The 17,060-nt window shown below is 28.0% G+C and overlaps 1 protein-coding gene across 2 annotated transcripts; it reads right to left on the reverse strand.

Annotated features, from left to right (window-relative positions):
• Positions 1 to 6,362: 6,362 nt before the first annotated feature.
• LOC124840004 (Zincin-like metalloproteases family protein) lies at positions 6,363 to 16,245 on the reverse strand. 2 transcript variants are annotated; one of them, XM_088115238.1, is made up of 20 exons: positions 16,018 to 16,245; positions 15,766 to 15,887; positions 14,830 to 14,993; positions 14,385 to 14,475; positions 14,030 to 14,209; positions 12,827 to 12,907; positions 12,156 to 12,236; positions 11,613 to 11,705; positions 10,672 to 10,752; positions 10,435 to 10,594; positions 10,129 to 10,246; positions 9,968 to 10,040; positions 9,127 to 9,234; positions 8,546 to 8,643; positions 8,396 to 8,441; positions 8,152 to 8,248; positions 7,258 to 7,331; positions 7,067 to 7,171; positions 6,795 to 6,875; positions 6,363 to 6,608 (listed from the first exon to the last, which is right to left on the reverse strand). In XM_088115238.1, exons 1-20 carry the CDS (start codon positions 16,172 to 16,174, stop codon positions 6,498 to 6,500), a joined length of 2,121 nt encoding a protein of 706 aa, XP_087971364.1. In that variant the 5' UTR covers positions 16,175 to 16,245; the 3' UTR covers positions 6,363 to 6,497. The 2 variants fall into 2 exon arrangements, with proteins under 2 accessions (XP_087971364.1, XP_087971363.1); XM_088115237.1 differs by having other exon boundaries at positions 10,435 to 10,597.
• Between the last annotated feature and the right edge of the window lie 815 nt (positions 16,246 to 17,060).

The following is a 17,060-nucleotide window of genomic DNA, read 5'->3' on the forward strand; positions in this document are numbered from 1 at the left end:
CAATGTTCAATAAGTTATAAATTTTGACCTGTTGAAAGAAAAAAAACACAACAAATAAAGACAAATTGGTGGTGATTTTCCTTTAAACTATAAAGATCACAATAATATCCTATGAAAATTAAGAGAAAAATTCATAAAGAAAATAATTTGAGAAGACAAAATAGGCGAGAAATTTGGAGAGGGAAACGTCAATAAAGTCAAAATATTATTAGAAAAGAAATGATAAAATAAAGATATATTATATTGGAATACAATAATAGAGTATATAATATTTAAAAATATAACACTTATTTTAAATACAATATTTAGAATAATTTTTAATCAAATTATAATATTAAGAAAATAACTCATTTGAATCGTCGATATAAAAAAAAAATTGAAATTAGATACAAATATGTAATACCTTTTTACCTAAAAGATTAATAATAACTATTTGACTTCTTTTTACCTTTCTCATTATTTTAAAAGTCATTTTTAAAACTATCTGTAACTAATTCTGAACATTAGAAACTTTTATCTAAAAATCAAATTTAAAAAAAAAAACAAGTAATAAGTTATGTTGAAAATATTTGATATTAATAATATTTAAGTTTCATTGAGTTTTAAGTTTTTTATTACACATATGTATTTTAAATTTTTTATTTACTATATATTTAAAAAATCATATTAAATAAAAATCATATTTACTATGTATTTAGTATGAAACAAGATGACCAAGCAATATAAAAATCATATTAAATAAAAAGAAATAAACAGTAGATATAAGGTTTAAAATATAAAAAAGTTGAAGTATTAAATAGATAAAATAATTAAAAATATAAGATTTAAAAACTTAATTGTATAAAGACAGTGATTAGAAAAATGATTATGGTGACAGTAAAATGAAATGTTAGGTGGGGTTTTTGAAAGGCATTAATTAAGTAATTAAAAGTGAAAAAATCTTGAATGAGCTGAGTGGCTGCAAAACCATTAGCAATAGATTATTTGATATTATAATATAAAATGTTGTGAAAAGACATTACACGAAGCAAACACGGTTTTGCTGTCTTGGTGGTGGTGGTTGTTTGTTGACCTGAGAATTTTCTGCTTTTAATTTAATTATTATAATAATTATTATTATTATTTTTTGGGTTAAATATATTTTTAACCCTAAATTATTAGTCGTTTCTGTTTTTCGTCCCTCTTTTAAAGTAAGTTACAATTTGATCTTCATTTTTTTCAAAATTTTGATTTTAGTCCTCGACAACTAACACGGTTAAAAATGTGGTAGTTTTCGAGATTAGTTTTCGAGGACTAAAACTAAAGTTTCGAAAAGAACGAGAATCAAATTGTATTTTATTTTAAAAGAGGAACGAAAACCAGAAATGACCAATAGTTTAGGGACTAAAAACATATTCAACTTATTTTTTATATTCGTATAAATTTGAGAACTGAAAAAGTCAAGTTTGTAGAATGAATAATGGAAGTGTGTTTGATTTTGGACTAATTTTTCATTTCAAGTCTGCTTCAACCAAGAACTTGTCAAATCAAACCACGCCACCTAGTAAAAACCTTATGCTAATAATAATAAAAGAGAAAATGAACTAAAGAAAATGTTTAGGAAAAAAAATTGCAATTGGGATGAAAATTTTGGCTGTAACCTTAATTTTTAATTTAATTTTAGTATGTAATTTTGGTATACTTAGTTCTTTTTTAATTCAATTAGTTTTATTTTCTTTTTTAAATGAAGTAATTTTTGTAATTTGTAATTTCAGACAAAATTAATAAATAAATTTTATTACAGTTTATATATACATATTAAAATATTTGTGTAAATTTTATGCATTAAATCCTTTTACTTTAATATTCAAATTGATTTCCTTTTACATAAAAAAATATATTTTAAACTTAAAATTTCTAAAAATATAAATATAAAATGACACATGTAATATTTAAATTTTTAACGCAACAAATATAAATTTCTAAAAGTTACAAGTGTTATTTTATATTTACATTTTTAATATATTAAAAAAAATTACAACCTTAAATAGTGATTTTTTATGTAAAAATATAAAGATAAAATTAATTTAAAAATTTGGGTAGAACGATTTAATGAATAAATTCTTGAAAGGTATTTTAACATGTATATAAGTTATAATTAAACTTAATTATTAATATTGTCTCAAATTGTAAAAAAATCAAATTACTCCATTTAAAAAAATATATATTAAATTGAATTAAATTTTTAAATATTGTTGTGTGACAATAATAATGACATGTGATATCAATTTAAATTTTTTCCCTTAAAAAGTAAAAAAGAGAATTTAAATAATATAAAACTAAAAATACTATAAATTAACACGTGACAATAACATTAATATAATAACTAATTAAATTAGATTATTTTAATAATATAATTAAATATTTTAATTTAAAACTATATCTACTATTCTTTTACTTTTTCTATATCCTTAAATTTTCGGTGATGGAGATCAACGTAAATTATAATTAATTAACAATACTTATAATTAATGTATTGTTTTAAGAGCTCAATTAAAAATAAACAAAAATACGTATAAAATTGAAGATGAAATTCAAATATAATTTGTTTGTTTTAGTTTTTTCATAAGGAATAAAGTTATTGAATCATTTCTTATATTATAATGTTTGCAATAAATTGGAACACGTAACAGTATTTGACGGGAAAATCCGCTTGTCTTTTCACGATTTCCACTTTTGAGTTTAAATTTGACGATAGAAAGCTAAAGCTTAGACCTTTTACACACTTTATTTATTCTTTAACCTTATCTTAAAGTCTTCTTCATAAATGATCATAAATCACCCTAATCATTCATTACTGTTATTATATAAATTATTTCACCAGATTTAACTTATAACTAAATTTAAACATGAAAATTCTTTTCACGTTACTCTTTAGCATAACTCTTTTGCTATTTTTAATTTTATAAAACCGAGAAAATATATATATCTTTTTTACGTTTACCTTTAACCTACTCATTTTCTCATGTTTACCCAGTAAAAGAAAATTATATTCATTGTTTAGTATCCAATTTTAAAAATGAAGTAATTGTATGAAAAATATATGAATAAGGTCCACAAAGAAAAAATAAGTTCAACAAATAAAAAAAAAAGCTGAACAAGAAAGACAAAAAAGTGGACAGCAGAAGAGAGAAAAGAGAAAATACTGCCACATCAACATGGACTTAATGTCGTTGCTGTCAACTTAACGGACAGAAACTTATTCATACATTTTTCATAACATAGGGATCTAATGTCTTTCATCTTTAAAACCGCCTACTAAATAAAAATTTACCACTTAACACGAGGACGAAGTAAGATTTAAGATTGATATTCACACTTCTCTAATTTAAAATTAATGTTTTTCCTTTATGTATTTTTTTACTTTTTTAAAAACATTGATTCCGCTTTTAGTAACTTAATTTTTTTATGCCGAATGTAAAGTGATAATCAACTTTGTTATAAAAAAATAATATATTGACTAAATTTACTTTAAATTTTGTAAAAAAATATTTTTTTTTATTAATAAAAGTAGAATGGTTTTATCATCGAAAATTTACATCCGTCTCTGCTGTAATTCCTTAAGAATAAAATTCACAGTTTATCTAACTTTAAAATAAACATTTGCGTCTTATGTCATTGGTAAAACATCAATCATATTTATTATTTTAGTTAGATTTAAGCTTGTATTTCTTACCACGTATTTATATAGTTTTATTACAACCGTGTTTAAATATAATAATAAATTAATAAATTTACTGATATCTTTAATAAATATTTTTTCTTATTTGTATACTAAAACAGTACTATCTTAAAAAATCACTCTTACAAGACCATTCATAATCCAGTCACAGTATGATAATCAAATTATTCAAAACAAAATGTTTTATAGAATCTTTATTTTAAACTTTTAACTTTTATTATTTGCTATTTAAATTTTAGTTAATTTTAAATCAACCAAGTAAGATAAATATTAATTCATTAAAACACATAAAACTGTATATTATTTTATTAAAAATATAAAGTATTTTAATTTTTCTAAAAATATAAAAAAAAATGTTAATATATTTGAGTATTTATGTGATAATGGTAAGGTAAGAATAATTTATAATCTACCGTGATTTTTAATAAAGTAAGTTTGATTATCCTATATAAACTATTTTCTAGTTATTTTTTATAGGATTTTGTAAATGTTCACAAGTTTGTATGAGATTAGAAGATCATGTTAATTCAAGATCAATCTTTGATTTTAATGTTTTGAAATGTCTTGGTTATAGGAGTTTGTAAGAGCAACTTCATATCTTTTTTTATAGAATGTCTGCAACTTAAAAAAACCATAAACGATTAAACAAAAAAAAAGTTCATAATTTTACCTTTAAACGAAAATAAGATTGAAATTAGACATTCTTTTTTCACCCAAACAATAAGTAATGCAAAGAAAAATTCTATTGAATAGAGGAAATAGTTCAATGAATAGATATTAATATATATTATATTTTCACTTATTATTTAATTTATTTTTCAATATTATTCTTTAAATATTTTTTTAAAATTAAAACAATTATTTTAATCATTTTATCTTTTAAGTAAATGTTTTCTTAAATTTAACCGTTTTTTCGTTTTGAGATTTTTTTAACTCAATAATTTTCTAATTATAAAATTACCTATAAAATAAATAAAAACTATTTATAATAAAATCATAAAAATTATTTATATTTAATTTTAAAATTATAACAATAATAATTTATTATTTTTTATTATTATAAAAAAAGAAATACTCACGTCACTCATATTCCTAATTTAAATATCAAATCACTTTTTTTTATTATCGAATAAGTTTGTAATAATTGAAAATACTTATAAACTATTTATTTACACTAAGTGAACAATGTAACAAATTTTTTTTATCAATAACAATATATTCATAACAAAATATAATAATTTTTACCTACAAATCCAGTTTTACAACTAACCCAAATTTCTATTTTCAAAACAATAAAAAACTGTAATTCTCAAACAAAATTTATAAACATATAAAATTACTGAAATAGAAAACAATGATATTGCTTTTAAGTTTGAATAGAAAATGGAAAGAATCTTGAGAAGTTCAGAATACATTACCAGAAAACTATCAACTTTAAAAATACACTCTTACCAACCAAAAGCGCGTTCAAAATACGACAAGAGAGTTAGGTTTAAGTCTGTTTGAGTAACCAATAAAACCTTTCCAATTTTGAAAATCTCAATTTCGAATTTTATTTTTACTCTTTTAAAATTCACATAATAATATTTCTATATGAAAAAATTTCAAGATATACTATCATATAACATATAATTGGAATATTTTTCTTTGGTTTGTTACTGACAATATGTAAACATTTTACATAATTATTAAAATAAAATATTTTCATTGAGACCTCACTGTACCACGTGCTTGTTAGTTGCTAGCATGTCATTAGATATTAAATTTAACGTGGTCCATAAGATTAAAATTAACTCAATTTTATAGAAAAAAAGACATAATTAAAATAAAAAAATACAATAATCTATTGGAGACAAATCTACACAAAGACACTTCTGAAATAATTAAACATAAATTTTAACATAATATTGTTTCAAATTTTAAAAATAAATAAGTATAGTTTTTTCAATTTAACTCAGTTAAATTTGTTTGATATAACAAATTATTTTTTAATTGAAGTTTGAACAGTTGATAACGTTTTACATATCAAATATATCAATATGTAACGTTGTTTAATAGGTTAAAACAAATAAATGCAGTTGACTTAAAATTATTATATTTATTTATTTTTAAAATTTGATAACAAAATGTATATAAAAATAAAAAATAAAAACAAATTTTAATTTTGTGATATTAAATTATAAGACTACAAACTATTTAATTTTAAATAAAATATTCTCAATCCAACTTTTGAAGTTGTAAACTCGTACCAAGTTTTACGTTGTAAAAAAATGAATTTTAATTATATTTTCCACACAATTATCAGAACTACTGAAAGTTCAAATATATTTTAAAAAAACAATTTCATAAAGTGGTATTTAAAATATACATAATTACTTTTATTCGTTGACCTACTATTAAACTCGTCAATACGGTAACAATTCAAAAATATGGAAAAATAGTTATAAGAAAAAGATTGTAAGTCTCTGCAGGTTTGCAATAAAAATATCCACACAAAAAAGATTGATTGTCTAACATCTTTTTGAGGGAATTAATCTAGCTAAACATATATACTTATATATAATATAAATTTCTCCCACCTATTTTGAAAAGCTATCAAGGGAACCGACTAAATTTATATTTCTTTAATTTGGAGAAAAACTTTAAACAAATAATTTTAAATTAATTTATATATATAATAAATAAAATATACTAATTTTTATTATAACCTATTAATTATCAATGAAAAACGATGCTTCAAAAAAAATTGCCAATATACAATTTCAGCCAATAAGCCTTACGAAACATAATTGACTTTGTTCTCAATGTAAGCTTGGATTGATGGTTCTCTTCCTAGAAAGTCTGATAAGACATCATTAGGATCTTTCATTCCGACCGTGGCCAAAACCTGCAAATGTTTTTAAATCAGTATGAATATAAAATTAGAACAAACTAATAAATTGCTGCATCTACCGTTATCCCAAGAACAAAAAATTAGTACATAATATTAGAAATGAAAATTTTATACGAATTTCATATAAATATAATGCTAAATTTTCGGCTCCCAAATCAGGACGTCTATGCCATGACTTACCTTGTTCCTGAATTGCATGCCGGCATGCTGGTTTGAAACATCGTTGCAGAACTTTGAGGCGAATATATCAGCAGCACAAACCTGAAACATTTTAGACTTCAGCTTTAATTTTTCAAATTCAATGATCGGGGAAGACTTTTTTCCAGAAACACAATAAGGAAAGTGAGAAAACTATATCCATGGATGACTGAAAATTAAAAGATGCTTGCAAAGAAACATGATTATCATTATTTTTGACAAGGGTATCACACAATGTAACGAGTAATTCAAACCTCACTCCATATACGACTATAGCAAGCTGCCTCATAACCTATGACAGTAGAAGGAAAATATGACGCTGGATTGGTTCCTTCTGGTATCGGCAAGCCCAACATCTCCTACGAAATGAATTTAAGTAAAACTTCCTCTCACTCTTTTATCACAAACATTAAACTTATAATTATAAGTGATGTTAAATATTTACCATGGGATGAAGATGCTTGAATAATTCATGCACGTCTATGTTATCCGTGGAATGTATGATTTGGTCAAAAAGACCTGATAACAAGCAGATCTTAGAAGTTAAATAATGAAACGTACTAATAGAAAGTAGTCAAAAGTAACTAAACAGTCCACGCACAAATAGAAAGTAGAACTTATGATCGTTTCACGTTTCTTCAAATAGAAAATAAATATTTTACGTACTTATCTAATTTCACTTCTACCATTAACAAAAGCACATTGAGAATACATTCATGTCTACACACACACACACACACAATATACAGCTATTGACTGAGGTATGTTTGGTTTAGATTTTAATAGAATTGATTTTGAAGGAAATTACGCTTAAAAATCAATTTATGCTTAGGAATGATATTTTAAAAGTGAGTACAAAAGAATGGATTTTATATGGATAGTATAGTTACTTCTGAAGTATAAATATAGATGTTTTAAGAATAATAACCAAACATTAAATCATTTCTAACAACCAGAAACAATTCCAATTACTAGAAAGCTACAAATTGCCACTCCACTAAAAATCAATTTCACTTGCTGTATAAGTCATGATGAAGAATACTAACCAAAACTGAAATCATTTTTCACTTCAAAAATATATTTTTTTTATAAAAATTAACAGACTCTAAATCGAATCCCAGACGATAAGAATTACTCTCTACTTTGTAGAGGTCAAACCATTGTATATGACAATGTAATCTAACCAACTACCATTTAAGAGGAACTACAGATTACAGCTTAAATGACTCTCCATACCAGACTAATATAATGCAAATAAGCATCAAGTAAGATAAGTAAAAGTATAAGAAAATTTAGAAAATATAGAGGTAAACTGAAACAATGAAAATGTGAAGCATACAGCATAGAATATCTTGCTTCAATTTAAGTGCAGAAAAAGAAGTTCTCCATCTTTTAATTGAATTGCATATGTCATCCTTCAACGGTTTTGTAATATCCTGCAAGTGACAGTTAATATATTAATACTTCAAAAAAGCATTTAGTAGTCGTGTCAAGATTGAGGTTACCTAAAAAAATGACGATATATTAAGAAAAAACAAACCTAGTTTTAGAAGATTATGGAGGGAACAATTAGTGTAACTCACCTGATGGAATCCTGAAATCAACTTGAGAGAATAGCTTTCATAACACCTACAAGTAGGAAGTTAGAATCTATGTTTGATTAATCTTTTGATAATGTTTATCCTAAATTTGAATTTGAACACCGATGGATGGATATGTATTAATTTTGTTACCAGTTTTCTAACAGTAGAGAAGGAATTTCCACAAAGTCTGGATCAACACACAATCCAGAAATTCTGGCAAACGATGCACGGTTGCAAATTTGTTGAACCTAAAGTGGTTTTAAAAATAACATCAGAATAAAGGTGAAAGGTAAATAATGTCATGTGCAATCAAAACTAAATTTAAACAAGTAAGTAATATGCCACACCTGCATGAAAATACTGCACAATTTATACCCAAATTCAAGCTATTACAGAATGAATCTTACTAATAACTTAGGTAGAGCAATTAGTAATCATAAAAATCGAGTAGATCATAAAAAACAATATCTCCCTAGAATTGCCAACTCATTAGTCAGTGAGTTCAGTGTTTGATAACAATGCTTGTTAACATATTTAAATATCATAAATAAAAGGACAAGTGTATGTAAAATACTAAAAAAAAGAATGTCAATTATAGACAACTTCCATTTATTTTTACCTTTCCCCCAAACCCAAGCTAGCAAATAGAAGAATTATAAGGCATATCATGATACATAAAAATATGGTTCTGATTAGGAAATCATGTTTAATGCAAGCAAAAGCAAACATACCACGTGGCCAAACTCATGGAAAAGGCTGACCACTTCAGAAAACCGCAATAATCCAGAACTACCATCAGTTTCCTTCTGATACTGAGATATTAGCAACGCAACTGGTATCTGAATAAACAAAAAAGGGACAAAATTTAAGAAAGAGAAAGAAGCTCATGATTTTTTGTTCATACAATTCCCAAGGTCCTAATTTTATTAATAAACGGCCATGCATGAAGAGCACGCTGGTGTCTTATTCACCATACAGATTTAAACAAAACAAAAAAATAGATACATCACGGCCAGCCATGCATTAAAGGTCTGCCAGCTCTTAGCTATATAAGCAAACATTACATCTCTAAACTCTAAAGTGTTTTCTTAATTTTATGTCTTAAACTATGACAGATTAGAAATGCGCTCTGAGGTTAAGACTAGAACTAGGCCCTTGTTTTTCTCTTGACAACAGTTCTTGATAGAGTTCTGATTGTATCCTTCCAGTTGGTAAAGTTTCGTAAAGCAATGACACACTTCAAAGGTTTGGAACGAAGAAAGATAAAGACCAGAATTGCAAGGTAATGTGATTCATGCTGTGACTACAGCACCTCTTTGGTGTTCATTGCATGGTCTTTTTTTACTTTTAAGCAAATCGCTCTATCTGATAATTACGAAGAGTCAACTTCTTAAAAAAAACATATTAAACTGAATATAAGAACCGACACATGCACCAAAACAGAGATAAAAACGGTCCTTTACATGGATAAGAAAAGAAACTTCCAAAGCCTACCCAACTACATAGGAAAAGGTGCTCACAATCAGAATAATTATAAACTTTAACTTTAATTCACAAAAAAAAAAAAAAAACCTGTTTTGCCCCACTGATTGTTAATGCGCTGTTCTGGAGAGCCAACACACAAGTATGACCATATTTTCCTTCCCTGTAATAATAAGCAACATGAAACTGTGCCCACCTTTCACTGGCAAACAATTGATGTAGCAGAAGCACAAATAGTTAAAAAGTTCGACCTTGCGAACAAATCAAGGTAACAATAACCTAAGAGTTCGCTAGAACCCAAGTCCAGCACTGTAAAAACACGAACATCAGAATGCCAAACATCTCCTGAAATCTCCTCAAACCTTAAGCCTGTGAGAAAAATGCAAGAATAAGTAGCAATATACATTCTATGACGAAGAAATCAATATTTGGAAAAGTAAAAAAAATAATGATAAAATATGTTCAGCCCAAGTTAAGCAGTCAAGCAGTTAACTGAGTAGGCAAATCGTTACTCGGGAACCACACTTTATGAACGTTTATGTAAGATATATAATTACCAAATAGATCTTGGACAATTTTGAAGATCCCAGATAGAACCACACTAATCGGAAAGTATTGCTTGATTTCTCCAAAATCCAAATCGTAGCTCTGTTCTTCAATCCGTTTTACATAATATAGTAGGTCCTCAATTCCAAATGGAAGCTCTCCTTCTTCTTTCTTCTGATGTCATAATGAAATCAGTAATGCGATAAATATAAATTAATGTAAAAAGCATACACCAAAAAAATGTAAACCTTCAAATCTTTCAACATATTAAGTTCTTTCGTGGCCAAGTCAGTTAAACTTGCTGATATGTCTTTCAGGAACTCAAACACCTGGATGAAATTCAGAAGAAAAATCCAGAATCAGATATCAGGATCACGGAAAGAGTTTAAAAAACAGTGCAAAATTAAATATAGCAATCTCTCAAGTTGCAAATTACACTCAGATTATGGCAAAGAAACAAGTTCATCTCTGATTACCATTTCCTTTTTTATTTTCCCAGTATCATCCAGCATACTGCAGTTATTCCTTATTAGACTAGACTGAGCTAAGAAAGTTCGCAAAACATTTATTTTAATTTTAAATTAGAGCTGTCCTGCACCTGCTGTCATCAAAGAGAAACCCAAATATAGCATATTTACAATGAATTTCTAATTAATCTCATGTGTGTCAATATCTAAGACATCTTTTGTGTAAACTATAGAACTAGACTAGAATTTTGAGATATTCATTTTTAAATATTTTAAGAAAACAACTCATTTTTATTGTACTTTTTTTATAATAATTACTGCCTCCAACATTATGCACACAAGGGCTCAAATTGCTCTTAGTACCAGATAACATCTGACAACAACTATCTCAATAACATTCTTATGATTTTACTTTTCAGCATAATTGATGTGTTAAAACCTATTCATATAAGGAAATACCTGATAGAAGAGAAAAGCTTAGTATAGAGATAGGAAGTATAAACAAGTGAGTAACCAGAGAAGCCTGGTTGCATGATACATTGCACAGTTTTACTTTCTTTCTTTCAGAAACATTTATCTACTGAGAAAAACTTACAAAAAAAATAGTTTCAATGGAATGCACTTCCACTTATATGCAGACCAACGAAAACTAATTCATGGAATAATCTAACTAGTTTCTGATGGAAAATAGATTATTGCATTCCCATGATGAGATTACCAACCTTTTTAGGAGTCTTTGCCATTCTAACATCGATGGCATACTCTGCATAGCATGAAAAGCCAAGTAAACGAGCATATTTATGACGCTGTTGCACCTGAATCAACCCAATGAAATATCAACAAGAACAAACTTTAAAATGATTATACTAATAAACAAGTCCAGAAGTAACAAAATTAAGAACCATAGAAAACAATATGAAAGATGTCAGACAAACCTACAATTTATATTTCTCATAATTTGATAGTCTCATACAAATTTAAAACTAAACTATATCCATTCAAATCCAATACGTACCACTGTCTTAATAGTCACTATTATTTATTGGTAAAGTTGCTCATATTAGCAATATAAAACTTCAAAATTACATAGGAAACATAATTTTTCTACAAAACTCTTGTTAATAAAAACAAAATAACCAGAGGTTTAATGATTGTCAAAATTATCAGTGACCTGTAACACAGTCCAATCACAGGATAATTTTCAATTTACGCCTCTGAATTAGGATAGAAGTATTTGATGAGTAATGCCAATGAATGAAAATTACCAGGCTTTCCAAGACAGAAATGTTGGTTTCCCCACACCGCTTCCCATATGCCCCTGCTACCATCTTCCTAGTAGTTCCAACCTTCATGTGCTCAATATATAATAGACCTCGTCAGTATATTTCCCCAAATAAATAAAAATAAACACAAAGATCTACCAAGTTAAAAGGAGAAAATACAACATTCTATAGAAATACTAAGATGGTCTGATGTTACAATGCTGCTAGTGTTTGGGCAATGATGTTCTGAGATTGATATTTGTGCTTATGCCTATTGAAATATTCAAATGATCTAACAGCAAATAATGAATTAAAAAATGATAACTCAGTGTGAACTATCAATAAACAAAAAAAAAACAAGTCATTGTGGGAAAAAAAAAACTGTAGCCCTTTGTAAAAAGATGTTTAACGCAAAGGGAAGGCAAAGGGAAGGACGTATCTTAGCTTCTTGGTCTAGATCTTTCCCAAATCAAACTCACACGGAAAGCATTAGTCAAATAGTCATTCCTCCAAATTTTAAACTTTTACAGATACAAGAACCCATTTTATTAAACCATATACAAAAAATTTCTGCTTCTTCTCACTAGTAGTTTACATGTAGCGCAAGAGTCAATTTAATATCAATTATTTAGCAAATAATTATTTAACTATTAGTTTACATCCATTCCCCATACCTTGCAAAATTGAAGTACAGCTGCAACGTGATGACTTCTCAGGGAAATTTTAAATTTCCCATTTTCCGATTTGTCTAATTCCTGTAGAGAAATGCATTTAATTCAATAATATTGCAACCAGAAAAAATAAATTAGCAATTGAAGCCGATGCAAAATCAGAAACAAGCCTCCAAAATGCATGATCGCTTGATTAGAGTTAAATTAGATATCTGCATCACAGTCGTCTGGAAGAAATATTTAATCAATCTGTGTAAGACATGGAGAGCGGACTAGTGCATTGCGTTATGTATAACTTAAATAGTCCAGTCAGTTAAATATCGTCTTATCTTACAATTTATGTTGCTGATACTTCTTTTATACTCTCGTTTTTCAACCTCCGAAATAATGGTTCCTTTCAATTCTTCTTTGTTAAGTCGAAAGATCCATACTTCAGGGATGGATTTTGGATTTTAAATTGACTGTGGAGAGAATTGTTTTCAAAAGGAGATGGAGGGTGTCACATTGTGTGGATGTATAATAAGTAAAAACTAAATATTACTGTTTACTTAGGGGAAGAAATAGGGTGGAAGTAAATGGAAATCAAATGATTATTGACCTATTTCCACTGTGGGAAGGTAAGGAAAGGGGCTGGTTTAGAAATATGCAAACGCATCCCTGTAAGTAGAAAACTAAAGGCAACAGGTTACTCAATGACCCCTCCATTTTTAAATAGGAGTCCCAAACCTACATGAGTGATATGATTGTCCCTTTCCTTTAGTTGTCCTATTTTGTCCCAATTACAGAAAGTGGAAAGTCGTGTAGTGTTTTAGGATTGAATAGTTCACAGAAGAGCAGCCATTCCAAGTCCAATCACAAATAGTGTTCAACTTAGAAAGACAATTAATATGATATTTATGGATGAAGAAATAATAGAAGACAGAGGATTAATAACAATTTAATTTGTCACAGATTTCAAAGTACATAATGCATGAGAGTATTAAAAGTTGACTTTGGGGAAGATGCAAAAAGGGAAAGGAAAAATTTCAGAAACATGCCTACACTATTGAAATGGATTGATGAAAAAACACAACAACAACAACCAAGCCTTTTCTCATGAGGTGGAACTGGCTAATTGGATCAAATGAAGTCATAAGGTACTGTAGTAAATCATATCTATAGACAATTTAATCCTTATTGATTGAAGGAAGAATAGGCACACTAAACCTTGAGAAATTCCGGAGGTAATCCAACTAACTCTGATTCACTGAAGAGGAAAATCTTGGTATCGTCATTGAGATTTTGGATATATTTGATGCTTAACTCATCAATCTCAGCTCTTATACGCTGCAGCTCTTCTCTTTTGCTTGCAGTGAGGTTCAGTCCATTTCGCTCAAAGTCTCTCACCTGTCACTGATTGGAAAAAAATCAAATATGGATTTCATACATTCAAGGAAAAGTATAATAGGACACGGTGCAATACTACATTCACCTTGTTCATGCTATTACTTTCGAAGAAAATCTTGCATCAAAAAAAAGAATTAAAGCTAGACTACATTCAAACAAACTCCTTGGCTCTTACCAGAGTTTGAACAAAGCGCCTGCCTTCAGCATTCATCTTCTCGCCCCTTACTGCAAAAGCTTTAATGACAAGGTAGACATCTTCACGTTTGCTGATCCACTTGCATGAACAACACAATATTCAGTTTCATAATTTATGAGATGAAAAGGCACGTGATCTGGAAAAGTCAACCTAACAATATCCATGAAACAATGTGCAAACAAATTCATAAGACCAACCAAGCCATGCACGCAGCTTAAAGTGTAGTGTGAACTTATCCTCACTCTCCTCATAATTAGCTTTCAGTAAAATCTGAAACCACTGACAATAGGCAAGACTTCGTCATTGCCAAATCCATCTTATATCTCTCGATTGGTAGGGCATTTCTGCCCCATCAAAAACTCACGTCCAGCACTTCGTAGAGATCATAAATAGTGCAAGAAACTACAAATTAATGTTAGCAAACCTGCACGCATCAAAATGATCATCTATTCTTCGCTCTGCTTCTGCACTTGCCTTGCGTACATCCTCCCGAGTAGATACCATCTTCTGAAACACACAAGACTGAACCAGTGGAAATTGCTGTGCTTGCAGTTCTGCCAGAGGTTCTATAACATTTGCATATGTAACCTGCAGTAATTGTCAACACAAAACAATAACTGAAAATGAGTAAATGCATATCATATAAAAATATAATTTCACACACACACACAGAGAGAGAGAGAGAGAGTGAAAATGTAACCATAAAAATGTAAACGTTATCACTTTACCCCCATAAAAGAATTCAAAATAAATGTCTTTGTTATCACTTCAGCAATGAATTTAGCAACTTATTGTCACTATAGTCCTTAAAACTATATTAACATTGTCACTTAAATCACATGAATATTCGAAACTTAAACTAAAGTCAGTGACAAGTTAAACTTTTAAAAACCCTTTTTTAATTTTATTATTTTCAAGGACTGAAGTGACAATATCTCATATTTCGGATAACCAAATTGAATATTTACCCAGTAATATTATTACCAAAGTCACGCATCTATTAATAGTTGGTACAAACATGATTGCACTTCCAGAGCCTTATTTGGAATTTCACTAGTTTCATGACTTGTTGTGCAGCAGTGCAGTATAATTTTATACTTTCAGTTCAGGCATTAAAAGCGTATTCTACAAAAATAGTGATGCAGCTTAACATTAATCTGATTGAAAAATTAGATAACGAACAAAATGCTACTACATCTCAAAGACGATGTCTCGCGTGAAAGAAAGAATACCGATCTTTAAAAACGAATGCGACGATATCTTTAACTAATAATCCAGTAAATAAATAAGATTCGACATAATTAGATAGCGAACAGTGAGATCAGTATTCAGTGCAGTATGTAGATCGAACAGACCGTACCTTGTCGAGAGGCACCGACGCAACAGAATTATGGACCTTCTTTGAGTTGGCAATGATTTGTTCAGATAACTTAAGAATCTCAGGCGCAGATAGGTTAACACGAACCTTAGAACCTGCAAGATCTACAAGTTTCCAATAGTGGCTTCAGTGAAACGATTTTAAAATTTAACAAGTTATTGACTGAGCACGCGTTTCAGGTCGCTGAAAAGCGTAGAGTAAGAGAAAAATGAAGTGTTCAAGAAGAAGAAATACCTTTCTTCTTTGCATTTTTTTCCTTGCGGTGCTTTAATGCGGTGATGGCGAGATTCGCCGCAATCGCGAGCACCGCAGCACCTCCGGTGAAAACGAGGAGGCTTCCGCCTTTCTTCTCTTTGAGCATTTTCGCACGCTTTCCTTCACTTTCCGTCATTTTCTCTGCTCTTTTTGTCTTTTCTCTTTCTCCCTTGACGAGCGCCAGGGAACGTTTTGTTTTGGGCGGAAAATGAGATGACGCAATTGAATTTGATGTGAATTTCAAAACTCAAAATATGAAAGGAAAACAATTATTATTATTATTTTTGCGAATTTCTATTTAACTCTGTAATTTCAGTTGATTTATCTCATAATTCAACATTTAATAAAAAAAAATCAGATACCATTTTTTATTACACACATTCTGTGTGGCATAGTGTCGTTTCAACAATTTTAAATCAAAAATATTCATTTTATAGATACTATAAATAGTATTTTTAAATTATAAAGGATGAAGATGGATGCTTTTTAAGTAAAATAAATAAATAAAACTTGCTTATTTCGTACAATGGACCAATTTGGCGAATTAAGATTTTCTTAAGAAAATAACAGGAATTGTTACTTAAAAAAATATATAAAATGACTTATTTTGTAATTTTTTAATGTTGAAATATTTTAATATTTAAACTATAAAGGATATGATGGTTTGTTTCATTCATAGACGTTATATAAAAGGTTCTAATTGGTTTAAGGAAAATTTTAATGGTGCATTTATGAGTTGTTTTTGAGAAAGTCAAGTGAATATATGTGTAGCTTTTTAGATATACAGACTCTTATTTATTTATGTTGAATTTATGATGGTAATTTATGTTTTATATCATGTTTAGAGAAACATTTTCAAAAAATTTGGTTACAAAGTGATTATTATTTGTTTTTGTCGTAATTTTTTTGGATCAATGAGTAATTATTTATAATCTTAAAAGAAGATAACGTTGGTGTTTGAATTTTTATACATATTTATAATTTAAAATTTCTCATTTTGTAAGAAGAAAATCATTGTGACT

This window comes from Vigna umbellata, chromosome 5 (assembly GCF_029865625.1).
Source record: "Vigna umbellata cultivar VRB3 chromosome 5, Vumbellata_1.0, whole genome shotgun sequence".
In the NCBI taxonomy this organism is placed as follows: domain Eukaryota; kingdom Viridiplantae; phylum Streptophyta; class Magnoliopsida; order Fabales; family Fabaceae; genus Vigna; species Vigna umbellata.